A 17800-nucleotide genomic window follows, 5' to 3' on the forward strand; every position below is an offset into this window, starting at 1 on the left:
CTGAGAGCGTTAGAAATCTAAAAATAGAATTTGCTTGCTCGTGTGAGTAAAAACAATAGACGATTTTCGGGTCGAAATCAATTCTGATCGAAGAAACGAATGTACATATATGGAGTTTTGGCAATATAATGAAAACAATTAAAATTAATAATTCACGCCCTGACTATTATAATTTTAAAGTTTTTTAAATTCGTATGTTAAGATCGCCGCTCGAATTAGCTGCCCTTTACATATTTATATTTATGACGATAATTAATTGTGTAATATATATGTATGTCACAGCGTTGGCATTTTCTTGAGCCTGATCTTCCATATGGCCAAATAAACTTTTCGAGTGAAGCGAATTCCAACCGGCGTGCGCGATCGTCTGTATGCAACTGATCGTATTTTCTACGCATCGATCTATCCTTTACACACCCTAGCTGGACTACACTTGGCGACAGCGCGACAACGCCGTCGCCTCACTCGTAACGGTACTTTGGCGCCAGTCATATTCTACGTTGTAGTCAAATTCTAAGAATGACCTCTCAATATACCAAACTCATTGCGCAGCTGCGTCTTGCAAGCGCAGTGGTCTAACCATGTTAATAATGTGACAGACACGTACAGTGGTCAAAATACATTCGTAATGCGACACGGCCTTCCTGACATAATACACGTCCTCGTGTGTTGTCTTAAATCTACCACATAAGTGATAATACTTCAGGATTCAAAGACTCTCTGGATATTTCAAAGAATTATTTCCATTCAATCTATTTCTGATTCAAATTAGTTTCAACTTTATCCTTATCATAACATGACTAAATTATTTAAATTTTCGTAGCATAATTTAAATTTAATAAATCATACCATTCGTGTAATTCCTTTAACACATTTTTCTCTTAATCTTTTAAATCAAACAAATTTTGTAGTTCCTTTTACAAATAATTAACTTATCTTTTGTGTAGTTCCTTTTACACATAATAAACTTATCTTTAGTGTAGTTCCTTTTACACTTAATTAACTTATATTTTTTGTAGTTCCTTTTACACATACTGAACTTATATTTTGTGTAGTTCCTTTTTCACATACTGAACTAATATTTTGTGTAGTTCCTTTTACACATACGACCCCCGCCATAACAAGTCTCTTCTGCTATGGTGCGGTCTTCAGTTTCTCTATTGGGCAACAGACACAACTCCTATAGTGCTGTCCCTGCCTTTACATAACTCATCGTGTATCTGATTATTTGGCATTGCTCTTAAACATTCATGAGAATACTTATATGTTCGTTTACATGTTCTTTTTAGCCTCCTTTCTCAAATTTTCTTTGTCTACCTCATCATCGTTATCTTTGTTTAGCGGCAACAAGCCAAAAGGTCGAGCTTCTTTACCAATCAATAATTCCATAGGGCTAAGCTTAGTCACACGATTAATCGTGCCATTCATTGCTAGCTGCACTTCAGCCAACGCATCCTGCCATGATCTCTGACTAGACTCGGCTTCTATTTTAGGAATAGGATGCAGCTCAGCCTGCACTTTTCCAGCTAGTGGCTTAGAAACTTTACATATAATATAATGATCTTCTACGAATCCACGCACACATTTAGACATATTTTTGAACCGATAATAACAATAGACTTTGTCCAGTGTAATGATGAACTCCAAATAAGAACACAAGTCCGATTTAAGTTGAATGCAGCCGTCGGGCTGACTTATATTTATTCAATTTCTTCTTTTGATTTTAGAGTAGGCAGATATGGTTCTGCCAGCTCAACGTCTACAGAGTGTCTGATTTTACAGTTTTGAATATATTTGGACTTAGGCTAATCCGCGTAGCTGCGCTGCCGGGTACGCCAGCGGCGGAGCGGCGTTCTTATGTATATCTTATATATCTAGGCTTATCGGGAGAGCGAGCTAAGTATGTACGTATGTAATATGCATTTGGTCGGCGTGGGAATGCTGACCATGCACTTATACTTTGTGGCCTTCGAGTGGGCAATGCAATGATCATGTTACATCCGCCCTGGGCCTTACTGCGTGCATAAACATAAACATAAACATAAACATAGCAACAAAGTGCTGCCATATGTTAGTTAATATGCTATTTTATTTAATTGTTCTTAATATTGCATAGGCACATACTACATCTCCCTCCTTTTGAAAAATAACGTAACCTAGTGAAGTTATATTAATTATTAAATGCAAATTATTTCATTTTTAATTTTTTTTAAGTTTGTGTTTTTGTTTGAACAACAATAGTATTATTAATATAAAAGTTGATTTTGTAATGCAAAGATAAAAATATACATAGTGTATGGAAAATTTTGTAATAATTATTAAGGAAAATATAAGTTTCAAATCAATCATGAATGAAATTTCTTTAATCTATCTTTATGAACTACTTGCTTCTTATTTTTATTAGTAAGTAGCGTAATATTGTTATTATCTCCTATGCTTTCTATCTTATAGGGCCCTGTGTATTTAAAGTCTAATTTATGACCTACCTCATTTCTTAGTAAAACTCTATCTCCTTTTCCTTATTTTTCTCTTTGTGTGCTTCAAGCAGTTTTCTTGGTCGAGCATATGCTACTTCTATCCTATATTTACTCTCCTTAGCGTAATCATCTATGTTATATATTGGTTCTATGCTATGTAGTTTATTAAAATGTTTTGGTAAATTACTTGTTCTACCGAAAACTAATTCATATGGACAGTAATTATGTACCATAGATGGGGTCGTGTTGAAGCAGTATACGAAATATTGAAGCCATACGTCCCAATCGGTTTTGTCCGCCGATATGTAGGATCGTATATATGGTACTCGTTTAAAGTTCTATGACTTCTTTCTACTACTACAACTGTCTGGTGGTGATGAGCTGTTGATGTTATATTTTTTATTTTCAAATATTTACATGGGTCAGTAATTATTGAATTCTTATACTCTGTTCCCATGTCCGTTATGAACGTCTTCATTGGACCGTACTTTAGAATAAAAGATTCAAATATAGCTTTTTCGACTGTTTTTGCGCTTTTATTTGCTATTGAGAGTGACTGCGTACTCGTTACCATTTTCTGACTTAGGTAGTGGACCAATTGTGTCCACGACAACTCTATCGAAAGCATGTTCTGGTGTGTCGGTTATAGTCATTGGGGTCTTTATATGCATTGTTATTTTTGCTTTTTGTCATTTTTGACATTTTCTTACGTACTCTTTTATGTAAATACATAATATCATATTTTTCCAATAATAATGTCTTCTGACCTTGGCCAAGGGTTTTATAATGCCTGTATGCCCTCCTTGTATTGGATCATCATGTAGTGTAGACAATATAGCTTCTTTTTCTTTTTCATTATTTATTTGGGTCACCGGGATAAGCAGTGCTACTTTTAAATTCTTTAATATTTTATTGACCATATTTTTAAATTCATCTATTGAAACGTGTTCAAAGATTTTCTTCCACGGTGCCATTTTGATTTGGCTGATATCATATATACCGGCTTGCAATTCAAGCCTTTGGAAAAATTGATCTAAATCAAGAATTCCATTAGTATAAAGATCACCAACATCATATCTTGCAGTGATTTTCTTTCCATGTTTAAATAAACATAACGTGTCATTCAATTGCAATGTCACTACTTTTCGTAACTCGTCATTTGTTATGACTTCGTATACCTTGGGCTCTGAAGCTTTTTCTTTGGTTTGCTCGTGCAAATCCAATTGTTGTTTTCCTGCGCAGGATTTTTGTCTACTTTGAAATCTTGTAGTGACTTTTAATATATTTCCAGTTATTTCCTTTAGCTCTTTGATAGTTATTCTTGATAACGCATCAGCTACATGATTGTCTTTGCCCTTTAGATACTCTACCGTAAAATGATATTCCTCTAATTCAAGCCTTATTCTTGTTAATTTAGAACTGGGGTTGACCATCGGGAATAAATATGTCAATGGTCTATGGTCTGTTTTCACAGTGAAGTATTTTCCGTAAATGTATGGTCTAAAATGTACTATTGCCCAATGAATTGCTGCTAACTCTTGTTCTGTTGTACTCTTATTGCTTTCACCTTTTGTAAAAGCTCTTGATGCATAAGCAAATGCATAAGTTGGTGGCTATTATGGTTTTGAGTTAAAACTGCGCCACACGCTTGCTTGCTTGCATCCGTTATTATGCAAAATTCTTTGTTGAAGTCTGGGTACTGCAAGAGTGTTGGGTTAATTATCAGAGATTTTAAGTGTACGAATGCATTTTGACATTCATCTGTCCACTCGAATGGAACATTCTTTTTACATAATCTTGTTATGTGCCGCGAATAGTCGGCGAAATTTTTGATAAAACGTCTGTAGTAATTGCAAAATGCTACAAAACGTCTAGCGCTGTCCGCATCATGTGGAACTGGGTAGTTCTGAATGACATCATATTTTTTGTCATCCGGCAAAATTCCTTTGTCTGTGCATTTATGTCCCAAAAATGTGACTTCATGCATGAAAAATGAACATTTTTCAGGATGTAACTTTAGGTTGTATTCCCTGCGTTTACCAAAAACTTCAGTGAGGTTTTTAAGCATATGTTTTTCGGAACAACCTATGACTATCATATTAAGTCATCCATATAAAGGAATGCCTGAGACGGTTCTATTCCGGAGAATGCTATAGTCATCATTCTTTGGAATGAATTAGGCGCTATTTTTAAGCCAAATGGCAATCGCGTGAAACGATATGAGCCATGGTTGGTTGGGAAAGATGTTATATCTCTCGAGCCTTCATCTAGTTCGATTTGATGAAAACCTGACATTAAATCAAGGCAGGAGAAATATTTTGCTCGACCAAGTTGGTCCAAAATATCATCTATTCTCGGTAGTGGAAATTTGTCAGCTAAAAGTTTCTTATTAATTTGGCGATAGTCTATTACTAATCTCCATTTCTTTTTATCTGAATTTGGGCTTGACTTTTTAGGTACTAATAGCAAAGGGCTATTGTACTGTGAAACTGATGGTTCGACTATTTTATCTTTTATTAATTTCTGAACTTGGGCTTGTATTTCTTCTACTTGACTATGAGGACTTCTATAATTTTTAGTCCCTATATAGTCCCTGCTTCCAGTACTGTTTTTATACTTTCGTGCTCAGCACGATTTATCATTGTGTCTATTGCCTCTTTAGTGCTTAGACCAGTGGCATGTTCGAGAGGTATACCCTCATCGATAAAGGAAGCTTCTAGTAGCTTTCTCAGCCTATCAACTTCAGCGGTAAATTGCATTGCAGTTTTACCTCTTTGCTGAACTGTTGCTAGTTTTGCCTTGACATTACTGGATGTTTCACCTACGACTACTTTCTGCAATTTGTTTATAATTGCCGGGGTCGTCGTTTCATTTTCAACTGAGTTCAAAGTTGTGCCAACTATTTTTGACTTAATGACCTCAACTGCAATGTCTTCATATGGTCCTTTAGCTAGGTCTACCAATTTAATTGCCTTAATGAATCTTTGTAAATGGATCTTTTGTCCATCAAATTCTGGCACAGTGCAAGCGACTTCCTTGAAGTACGACCTAATGGCTGCTACTTGTTCTGCCATGGTTACTTTATTTTCGGAGTCAGCTGCGTTGTTCGTTTTATCCTCGTCCCTCAGCATTAATTTTGCTGGTAAAGTTAGATCGTGAAGATCTTCCTCTTTAATATCTTCTTTGACTCTAGTCCTATCTTTTTCGTCAGAGTTAGTGCTATCTTCATCCAAATTTATTCTTAGCGGTGTGTTTACTATGGTTGGAATTTCTATCTGGAGACTGAATTTATTTTTTATGAATATTAATTTTTCTCTTAGTGTCACCAGTAGTTCCAAAGCTTTAGCACACTGTTTGCTGTCCAAATTCTTTCTATTTTGTTGGATCAGCTCTCTGACTTCATTATAACTATTTACCAGGACTTTGGCATTCTTATTAATTGTTACAGCTTGTATTGATCTGTTTTGCGTTAAGCATTTATAAGATTTTCTGAAGTTTTCATTTGGATTTTTTATCTGATCAACAAGCTTTTCCCAGTCCATGCTGTGGTATACTCATATCTTCTAATTTATGCATTTGTATTTTTTTTTTTTAGATAAATTCAATATTACGTTTATTTTTATTTATTATTTTTTTTCATAAAATTTTTCTCATATTTTCATTCGTAATTGATTCTCTCCAAGATCTTCCTTAAATATTATCTAAACCGTTAGCAGTGCTACGGTATCGTTTCTTAAGACACTTGTTATGCAATTTGTATATTTTTATTAATGCATTGGATACCATAATTAGTGCGATTAAAATTAGTATTATGGTTATCCAGAACAATTCTGCATTTTGGACTTTTTATGACATTGGCTGTAGAGCCCACAGTTTTAGTGTCTATTAGACCCATTTTGGGTATACTAATTTTATATTTTGGCAAAGAATCTTCTATATATATATTTATATTTTTAGTTTTACTTATTCCATTTGTCTCTATAGACATTTATGTATGGAATTTTTTTTATTTATAATATTTTTTTTTAATGTTCGCAAGAGAATAATAAGTTGTATTTTACATTGTTGCCTGCCTGATTCTAGCTATGGCTTCACGGGCCATATTGGGTTTACAGGGCATAATACTATATGCTCCGTTTTACAATATTTCTTACAATTTTCTTATATTTATATTTTATATTTATTATATATTTAACGTTCTGCTGCTGCTGATGCTCATCAGGTGTCAGCTGGGCGTCGCCGGGGGTGGCACGCTGACACTCCCTCGCTGCTGTCTATTGTTTGGCCGCTGACGATGTCGATGGCTGCTCACAAGTCCCCAAGCAGTGAGGACTCCAGATTCCTTCGCAGCCAGGGGGGCAGGACTTCTTCGGTTTTGTTAATGCTGGTGCTGGTGCTGGACATACCTGGTATTTTGGAACTTCATTAATTGTGGGTATATTTTTAATATTATCTGAGTGAGTTTTCTCGAGTTTATGGGTCTTTAATTCATGCTGATATTGCAGCAAGTGGTCTAGCTCTGCATGTAGCTTTAGAGCTTTCGACCAAACCGGTGGCGTTTGCTGACCGTATATTAGCCACCTTACGTGGGCTATACGTTTATTCAAACCGCCACGGTGTTTGCCCATACTCAATAGAACTCTACTCACTCAGATTTTTCCTTGGTTTTTGCAGTTCCATTTAATTATTCCTTGGTGATGGGTCTTCTTCCAGTCCAGTATTCCTTTGTCTTCACCAGCTGTCACGGTCGCCATGTAATGATGAACTCCAAATAAGAACACAAGTCCGTTTTAAGTTGAATGCAGCCGGGCTGACTTATATTTATTCAATTTCTTCTTTTGATTTTAGAGTAGGCAGATATGGTTCTGCGGAGCGGCGTTCTTATGTATATCTTATATATCTAGGCTTATCGGAAGAGCGAGCTAAGTATGTACGTATGTAATATGCATTTGGTCGGCGTGGGAATGCTGACCATGCACTTATACTTTGTGGCCTTCGAGTGGGCAATGCACTTATACTGTGTGGCCTTCAAGTGGGCGATCATGTTACATCCGCCCTGGGCCTTACTGCGTGCATAAACATAAACATAAACATAGCAACAAAGTGCTGCCATATGTTAATATGCTATTTTATTTAATTGTTCTTAATATTGCATAGGCACATACTACACCAGCGTCTTTTCCCATCCAAGATGCATAATAACGTAACTCATTATTCTTTAACTTTACAATTATATCTTGTATCTCAGTATCTCGCTGTTGTTCTGAAACAAACCAGTTATCAGATACCTCGGTCAAATTGATTCGTAACTCTGAAATCTTATTCATTACCTTTCTGTTGTTCAAGCACTGGATTTCGAGAGGGAAAATCCACATGCGCCATTCGCTCGCATTTTCTATACCTCTAGCGCCTTACTTAAAGTTATCATCAGGCTGCTACCTTCGGGCATTTTATCAGCAAAAATGAGATCCACTGTTGTACACCAAGCTGAGGCATCTGCACCAGCTCCCTCAGAATGAAACTTTGGGAGAGTTATATGTTTTCCCTTTTCATCAGTTGCCGATGCCTTTGGTGTCTGCATATTTTTGATGATCTCCAATAGGTTGTTGTTTTGCACTTGTAATGCTGCCAGGTATGCATCGGTGATATTTGTAGGCAAAGCAGATCCCACTTCTGATGTCGCAGCGTTGGCATTTTCTTGAGCCTGATCTTCCATATTGGCAAATAAACTTTTCGAGTGAAGCGAATTCCAACCGGCGTGCGCGATCGTCTGTATGCAACTGATCGTATTTTCTACGCATCGATCTATCCTTTACACACCCTAGCTGGACTACACTTGGCGACAGCGCGACAACGCCGTCGCCTCACTCGTAACGGTTTTTTGGCGCCAGTCATATTCTACGTTGTAGTCAAATTCTAAGAATGACCTCACAATATACCAAACTCATTGCCCAGCTGCGTCTTGCAAGCGCAGTGGTCTAACCATGTTAATAATGTGACAGACACGTACAGTGGTCAAAATACATTCGTAATGCGACATGTACATATAACATTCATTATTTACATAAAACCATAATGAGAAAGCACTACTTTTATTTGTGCACTTAACGCTGTTGATCATAAATTTTATTAAATTTAAATTTAAAATTAAAATTAATTTAATTAATTTAAATTTAGTTAAATTTTTTTATACACATTTGTTTTTTATTATTTTTAAAAATATTTCAAATGCGTATTTTACAAATATTAAAAAAAGATCATATGGTGCCTTTAGTTTTCCAAAGTATTCAAAAATTTAAGTAATAAAAATTTAGAAAATAAAAATAAATAAAAATATGAAAAGTTTCTTGCAAGTCTTGAGGCACGAAGTGCGGACACAAGCACTCAACAATCATTGCCTTATTAATTTTTCACACGCAAGCTGAATACTCTAATGACAAATATAATAATATAAATTCATTTTTGAAATTTTTTCGTGATATTATGATTCGGCTATTACTATTTAATACACAAGTTTAATACTATATTATTACTATTTTATTTAAATAAGAATAACGTTAAGGCAATGCAAAACAAGAATTTTTCACATGGTGCCAATTGATCAAAAATAATATAGATTTAAAGTCTACGAACTTCTAAGGTGAAGGGAATTTTTTGTCAAATTTACAATGCATGAGCATACGTGTGCACACATACAGTTGTCTGCTATCACTGTATGCGTAGAAAAGAGCTGTTCGCTGTAGCGCTCTTCGCTCGAAAATATTTACAATCGTATACATTGAATTTTTGAAAAAAATGAATAATTTGATTGAAAATGATTTTCGAATGATATAATGAAAATCATTTTCTGTAAGCAAATAATCGGTATTTTGATCAGAATTTTTTGAAATGATCCCAATTCAGAATGTTATGTATAGTTGATGAAAGATCGAATACTTTGTCATTACTAGACTAAGAAAAAATTTGAAAAAATATTAATAAATTGTATTTTATTTGATATAACTGAGTTATAAGTTTATTAATGAATTTAATGTTAAACATTTTCCTTTGGTTACTATTTATAAAATAATATAAAAACGCTGTGCTTGCCGCTTTGACGAGTTTGAGATTTTTGTAAAGGCCATTCAGTCCTCGGCCGATTAATGGTTGCGGCACAACTGATACATAGATGTCATTATGGCATAGTAGGCCTTGTCATTTCGCACTGTACTTTTTATTATTTTTCATACGAGTGAACTGGCAACATGTCGAGCCCGTGAGTAACTAGGTTTTTCCTATGGAAAAATAGCAAATCACAATAAAATCTTATAGCCAGAACAAGAACAACAGCAGCTGAATCAGTTTTGTAGTAGGCTAGAGGTACATAAGTGTAATATAGCAACATAGTATATAAACATTAAGTGTATAAACATTAAGTCATGGTTCGCTTTCGGGTGGCATTCTCTCTGTTTCGCAACATCGGCTCTGTAGCAACAAGCATAGATGCAGATCGCTAACGGAGAGGAAGTCAGTCGAATGCTAAAGCTGGAAATGAAAAGTACCGAATAAACTGAAGAGGCTAAATCCTGTGTTCCTGTGTTATTTAAATTAGAGGGCTTATTATACCCCTAAATATGGATTTATTATTGCGTATGACAACCGATGCAGTAAATGAATTTTCGGGAGATACATGTGCACGCAAATGGATCCTACAGGTGAAAAATATAGCCAGCGTTTATGGAATACATGAACCGTATATAAAGATTTTGATCGTCAGTAAGATAAAAGGAAAAGCATGCATGTGGTTGCATGCAGATCCAGAACGTGTATTGCTACCAACAGAGCAGTTGTCGGCTGAGCTTATATCAATGTTTGGTGAGAGGAAGTCGAAGTTAGAAGCAAGGCGAAAATTTGAGGAACGAAAATGGACAGCGGGCGAAAGCTTTGTTGCTTATGCAGACGATAAGGTGATGCTTGCACATGGAATAAAAATGGATGATGAAGAATTGGTGGCGCTCCTCATTGAAGGTATTCCGAATCAAATGCTACGCAACCAAGCCCGTATCCAATGCTTTGAAGATATCCAGCACATAAAGCGGGCATTTGCGGAAGTGAAACTACCGAAAATGTATGAAGCAGACAAGAAGGTGGCATCGGTGAACAATAATAACAGCACACTCTTGCGTTGTTTCAATTGCAATTCGAAGGGACACTGGGCCAAAGAGTGCAGGAAGCCAAAGCGCGAAAAAGGGTCATGCTATGCCTGTGGTGAGATGGGGCACTTTGCAGCAAAGTGCCTGAAAAACAAGAATAAAGATGAAAACAATTACGTAAGATATTTTGCAATTAATTTTATGAACAATTCTAAATCAAAACTTATTACAGCATGCCTCATAGACACGGGAAGCCCCATTTCGTTCATCAAAATTAGTAAAGTACCTAAAGATGTTATTGAAGTACCAGTTTTAAGTTCATTTTACGGATTAAACAAAAGTTCCTTGAAAACATATGGAAAAATATTGTGTTACGTTATGAAAAATTTGAATAAAATACACTTTAATCTAATAATAGTGGCAAACGAGTCTATGAGTCATGATGTAGTATTGGGAAGAGACTTTATGGAAGCATGCAACTTATGCTTGAATCTGGACACCTTGAAAATGATTACAGTGGATAAAATTGGAAGTCGATGTAACAAGAAAAGCGATAAAATGCTAGCAGAAACAAATATGTACAACAATAGTAAAACAGTTAGCGATAGTGTTAGTCAAGGTAGTAGTAAAAGTCAAATGATTAGTGACAAGGTTAAAAATAAATTAGAGAAAGCTGTCAATGCTGAAATAAGCACAGCGGAGAGGGAAATGCTTGAAATTAATGTAATAGATGACTCAATTGATTACAAAATAGGTGATCATGTGGATCATTATATGAAATGTCAATTTATTGAGTTGGTAGAAAACTGTTATGTTAATAAAGAAAGACCGAATGAACCGGAGATTCGGTGTGAAATACAATTAAGATTAAATGACCCGAAACCGTTTAGTTGTTCTCCTAGAAGATTAGCATATACTGAAAAAGAAAAGCTGCAGATTATCTTAGATGAGTATCTAAAAAGCGGAATTATTAAACCGAGTGATTCAGAGTATGCATCTCCGATAGTATTAGTGAAAAAGAAAACAGGAGACCTAAGATTATGTGTTGATTACAGAAAACTTAACAAAACAATGGTCAAAGATAATTATCCTTTACCATTGATTGATGATTTGTTGGATAGATTAGTAAATAAAACGATATTCTCGAAGTTAGATCTTAAACATGGCTACGTTCATGTTTTTGTTAATAAGGAATCGATGAAATATACATCTTTTATGACGCCTTTGGGACAGTTTGAATTTTTAAGGATGCCAATGGGGCTGAAAAATGCACCGGCGGTCTTTCAGAGATTTATTAATAGAATTTTCGAGGATATGATAAGGCAGGATAAAGTTATTATATATATGGATGACATTATGATAGCTAGCAAAGGAATTAAGGAACATATGGAAGTACTTAGGGAAGTTTTTGACAGGTTGACGAGGAACAAATTAGAGCTGAGAATGGATAAATGTGAGTTTCTGCAATCGAGTGTACAATATTTAGGATTTTTAATAACAAGTAAGGAAATCAGGCCAATAACAAGGGAATAGAAGCAATTAGAGATTTTCCAGTACCAGATAAGGTGCATGATGTCAGAAGCTTTTTAGGATTGTGTTCATATTTTAGAAGATTCATTAAGGGTTTTTCAACGATAGCAAAACCTTTATATGACTTATTGAAGAAAGACAAAGAATTTTCGTTTGAAGAAAAAGAGTTAGAATGTTTTGAGACACTTAAGAAAAAGTTAGTGGAAGCTCCAGTGTTAGGGTTATATTGTTATAAGGATGAAATAGAGTTACATACAGATGCAAGTGCACAAGGCTTTGGTGCAGTGTTATTGCAAAAGAAAGAGGATATGAAATGGCACCCTATATTTTATTACTCGAAAGCCACAACAAAGGCCAAATATCATAGTTTTGAACTTGAAACATTGGCCATCCTGTATGCATTAAGAAGATTTAGAATCTATGTACAGGGAAAGAGATTTAAAATTGTTACGGATTGCAACGCATTAACTCTAACGTTAAATAGAGTAGAATTAAATCCTAGGATTGCAAGGTGGGCATTAGAACTATTAGAGTACGATTTTGAGTTAGTTCATAAAGCAGGAAAGCATATGCAGCATGTGGATGCATTGAGCAGAAATACGAACATATTAGTGATAGAAACTAATAGTTTTGAAGATAATTTAATTATTTGTCAAGCAAAAGATGAAAAGTTGAAAGATATTAGGAAAAAGTTAGAGAAAACGGAAGATAAAATTTTTGAAATGAGAAATGGTGTACTTTATAGGAAGGCTATGGTGGAAGATTGTTGTTTTGTGTACCAGAAGAAATGGAAGAAAAAATTTTATATAAATATCACAATGAATTAGGTCACTTAGGGAGAGATAAGGTTATCGATGCTATTGTTAAGACTTATTGGTTTTCGAATATGAAAGAAAAAGTTGTTAGGCATATAGGAAATTGTTTGAGATGTGTGGCATTTTCACCGAAGTCTGGAAAAGAAGAAGGAATGCTGCATAGCATCCCAAAGGGAAATGTGCCGTTTGAGATAATACATATCGATCATTATGGACCGGTAGATAACGGTAGAATAAAGAAACATCTGTTTGTAATAATAGATGGATTCACAAAATATGTTAGGTTATACGCAACAAAAACAACGAACACAAAGGAAGTAATTCTAGCTTTAAAGGATTATTTTAGATCATATAACAGGCCGAAAGTTATAGTATCAGATAGGGGGACCTGTTTTACATCCGAAGATTTTGCAAAATGTATGGAAGAGTATAATATTAAACACATAAAGATAGCGACAGGTTCACCCCAGGCCAATGGACAGGTAGAAAGAGTCAATAGAATAGTAGGGCCTATGATAGCTAAATTAACAGACATTGAAAAGGGATTGCATTGGGATGCAGTTATTGAAGACGTAGAATTTTCTCTGAATAATACCAAACAAAGAAGTGTAGCGGAATCTTCCAGCAAGATGTTGTTTGGAATTGAACAAAAGGGAAAAGTTGTTGATGAATTAAGACAAAAATTAGAAGAGTTAGATAATGTTAGTTAAATTAGAGACCTGAAAGAAATAAGAAGAAAAGGATCGGAATCGCAATTAAAAGCACAGAGGTATAATGAAAAAAGATATAATAATAAGAAAAAAGAAAGTACGCAGTACAAAGTAGGAGATTACAATATGGTTAAGAATTTCGATAGTACAGGAGGAGTTGCTAGAAAGCTAATACCTAAACATAAGGGTCCATATGTAATAGAGAAGGTATTGAAAAATGATAGGTTTTTAATTAAAGATGTTGAAGGTTTTCAGTTGGCGCGCAATCCATATCAAGGTGTCTGGAGTAGTCAAAATATTAAACATTGGATAGGGAGTAGAAAGTAAATTTGTATAATTAAAGATAAGAAAAAAAAAAAAAAAAAAAATGTTTTAAGTAAATAGCGACTAAGAACAATGTAATAAGTATAAGTTCAAAATTTCGACAAGATCAGGTGATCTTAAATGTCAGGATGGTCGAATTGTAGTAGGCTAGAGGTACATAAGTGTAATATAGCAACATAGTATATAAACATTAAGTGTATAAACATTAAGTCATGGTTCGCTTTCGGGTGGCATTCTCTGTTTCGCAACATCGGCTCTGTAGCAACAAGCATAGATGCAGATCGCTAACGGAGAGGAAGTCAGTCGAATGCTAAAGCTGGAAATGAAAAGTACCGAATAAACTGAAGAGGCTAAATCCTGTGTTCCTGTGTTATTTAAATTAGAGGGCTTATTATACCCCTACAGTTTGTTCCTCGGGATCAAGGGCAACGAGTGCCTCTGCCGCGTGCCCATCGACTACATTCAGGAGACGTTCAACCAGATGGGCCTGGAGTACTTCACCGAGACACTGCAAGTGATCCTGAATCCGGTGTTCGACAGTTCCTTGGACTGGGTCTTCGGCGATGAGGAGAAGTGGTACGGCATGATCCCCGCCCGATACATCATGTCGGAGAGAGGCGCGGATGATATGCGCCAAAAGTATGAGAGAGGGGACTTCGAAGTGTGTCCAAAGCTCTCCTGTAGGCAGAAAACCCTTCCTGTGGGCCCCAGCGACGTGTGTGGCAAGTCCAACGTGAAAATCTTCTGCACTCGCTGTAACGACTTTTACGAGCTGCGATCCGATACACAGCTGGACGGAGCAATGTTCGGGACCAGCTTCTCGCACAACTTCTTCGCGCAGCGGCCGAACTTGAGACCACAGCCGCCCCTGGACGTCCACCGGTAAGTAATTCTCCGAATTTAGTCCTGGTTTTTTTCTACACAAAGCGCTTGCATTTGCAGTCTATTTGGCTTCCGGTTTTTACGAGACGGCCTTGATGAAGCTCGAATCGCCCGAGTCCTCGCCCAAGAATATCGGATCCTCGGTCAACAAGTCCCAATGAATAATTTCTCCCACACGAGGGAGAGCAGAAATGGTTGTCCTATATATCAGTCAGCTTGTACTCACTCCAACACACACGACAAACCTAAGCCTTTTCTATTGACGACGCGGACTGCGGCGCATGTTTTTCCTTCCCTTCACAAAAGGTTATGCGTGCACCAAAGTTCACGGGCCAGGCTGGCCAATGCTTGCTGCATAGCGGCATCTCCGCAGCAACGACGTTACCAGCACCACTGAAAGCAGAAACAGGATTACTATAGGCAATGCGCAGGAACAGTAAGCACAATTATTACAATAAGAAATAACACGCGAGTTTTCTGCTTCGTTTTCGCGTGGGAGAGGACAAACCAGTTTCCCGAAATGCCATTGACACTGACAAACGCGAGTAACTGGCGGGAAAAATACTAGAATCCGAAAAATACTAACTTGAACAATTCTAGTATTTTTTCCCGATAGTCAGCTGGCGGAGAAAAATGATACTAGCCGATAAGCCCGTCAAAAAGGCTGGCGGAAAAATTGCTAGCATATCGATCATACGCCGTGCCTATGAGCTATCGAAAAAGCCCGCCTACGTGCCTAGCCCAAAGCTGTTGAGATTATAAAACCGACAGAGGCGCGCGAGTTACCACTACACATTCCCCACTCCCCTGAAACCGTCCAGATTCCGCTAAATGACAACGGCATCAAGGGCCACAACAACAACAACTCAGTAGTCCACCTACATGAATAAACACATATTATAAAATAAGCTCATACACATGTTACACACACACTTTGAGCATACATGGTCTCGAACATTCTAGGAATAGATTGCACCATAACGATAATGTTGCATCAGCCTCTAATTGTGCGTTGATTGGTCAGTTTACATTTGTAGCTTTAAAAGGACCGTTATAGCGAGGCGTTGTAGCCGATGCCTAGCGCAGTTTCGGCGTTAGGCAAAAGAAGTTTTTGCGACGCATTGGCACTCGCATTTTGATGGTACGAAGGGACACACTTAAAACCGGAACACCTTAAATGTAATTTTCAAATAAAATAAGAAGTCATACTCACTTGTTACCTAATCTGTGTTCGGAATTAAAACATATAATTTAACCAACAGTCCACGTGGAGCTACGGCCCATCTATAACTGCAGCAGTCGATAACCAGGAGCGGATTGCATATTCCTGGGGACACAACCTACGACGCTTCTTGAGTAAAAATTTGTGAGTAGAGTGATATTTTAAAAAGACGCAAGAGTTACTTAACTGCACTTAAAAATAAAACGTAGTTTTTATTTCACCAAATGAAAAAGAAAATGAAACAAAAACGAAAAAAATATATAAATATATCATAATAATAAATATATTATTAAAACTAAATATCAACAAAAAAATATGTATATAAAAAATTGAACAAAATGAAAGTCCAAATTTTTACGGGGAAAGCATAACAAGCAGATGCCGCTCTAAATAAGAAGCACTGTGATACAAAACAATCTGCTGCCACTCTAAATAAGAAGCAATGTTATAAAAAAAAAAGAAGGGCTACATACATACATACATACAGAAAGTAACGAGACTACAGTTAGAATGCAGCGTAGAAGCAGAGATCTGGGAAGTGCTGTGAGAGGGCTGCTAGGCTCGATGCGAACATTATGTTCGAACAAGTCAGTGGTACATGCTTGATCTCAGTGCCGACATGTAGTGGAGGGAGGTTCCGTCAAGTTGGACGCGAACAATTATGTTCGAACAGGTCACTGATACGCGACGGAACCACACAAACGTACATACGTAACATAAGCTCACAGTAATTTGTGCAAAAACCACAACCTTTAAAGTGGCAACGTGTTGCAAAACACTTGTCGATTTGTAGTGGGGAAGAGGTTCCGTCAAGTTGGACGCGAACAATTATGTTCGAACAGGTCACTGATACGCGATGGAGAGTCAAATACAATGAAATTTTCATTGCGACGTACATATGAGTCGGTTAGTATGTCGTGAATGTGGAAGATAACATATTAAAAAATTAAAACGAATCAACACATTAATACAATGTAACCTTGCCTCCATCTTATAATATCAAATGAAATACATTCCACACAATACATATATTAATCCAAGTATCATTTCAGGTATTGAAACTTTAATAAAAGCATTTATCATACACCAAACCACACACTAATTATAAGATAATATGTAATTTTTTTTTTTTTACTTTGCTTTTTTTATTTATTGAATCTTCTTGTATAAGAACTAACAATAAGTTTAAAAATCGTAACTATAACAAGTATTTTTTGAACAGTTGTATTATTTTTCTAATTGTTCTATGATTAAACGGCCCTAATAATTTATTCGCTGGGTTGGTAGGTCCTTTCGCCGGAGACGGGAACGGCTGCTGAGCTGGATTAGACCTCGCGCTAGGTGGTTGGGGTGCGTGTAAAGCTTGCTATGGTATTTTTCCTTAAGTTCCGTGATTGCGTTGGTAACTGAAGGGATATTTAAGTCTCTTTGGATGCTTTCACTCCGAACGTACCACGGTGCCCCAGTGATGGTTCTCAGAATCTTTGATTGTGCTCGCTGTATGATGTCAATATTGCTGTTGCTGGCATTGCCCCATAACTGTGAGCCATAGGTCCAGATAGGTTTCAATATAGAATTGTAGAGCAAGACCTTGTGATCTAGGCTGAGCGGAGAACCAGAGTTGATGAGCCAGTGTAAGTTGTTGGCTTTGAGTTTAAGTTGGGTTTTTTGGCTTCAATGTGCCTGCGCCATGTGAGTCTTCTGTCAA

At 36.5% G+C, this 17800-nt stretch overlaps 1 protein-coding gene across 1 annotated transcript; it reads left to right on the forward strand.

Moving 5' to 3' along the window:
• Positions 1-10609: 10609 nt before the first annotated feature.
• On the forward strand, positions 10610-14802 carry LOC117150081 (stellate protein CG33238-like; the record flags this gene model as incomplete). Its single annotated transcript, XM_033316926.1, has 2 exons — positions 10610-10644; positions 14397-14802. Coding segments are annotated over 2 exons (441 nt in total), but the record flags the coding sequence as incomplete, so codon positions are not given.
• Between the last annotated feature and the right edge of the window lie 2998 nt (positions 14803-17800).

Source organism: Drosophila mauritiana, unplaced genomic scaffold (genome assembly GCF_004382145.1).
Source record: "Drosophila mauritiana strain mau12 unplaced genomic scaffold, ASM438214v1 Y_31, whole genome shotgun sequence".
Lineage (NCBI taxonomy): Eukaryota > Metazoa > Arthropoda > Insecta > Diptera > Drosophilidae > Drosophila > Drosophila mauritiana.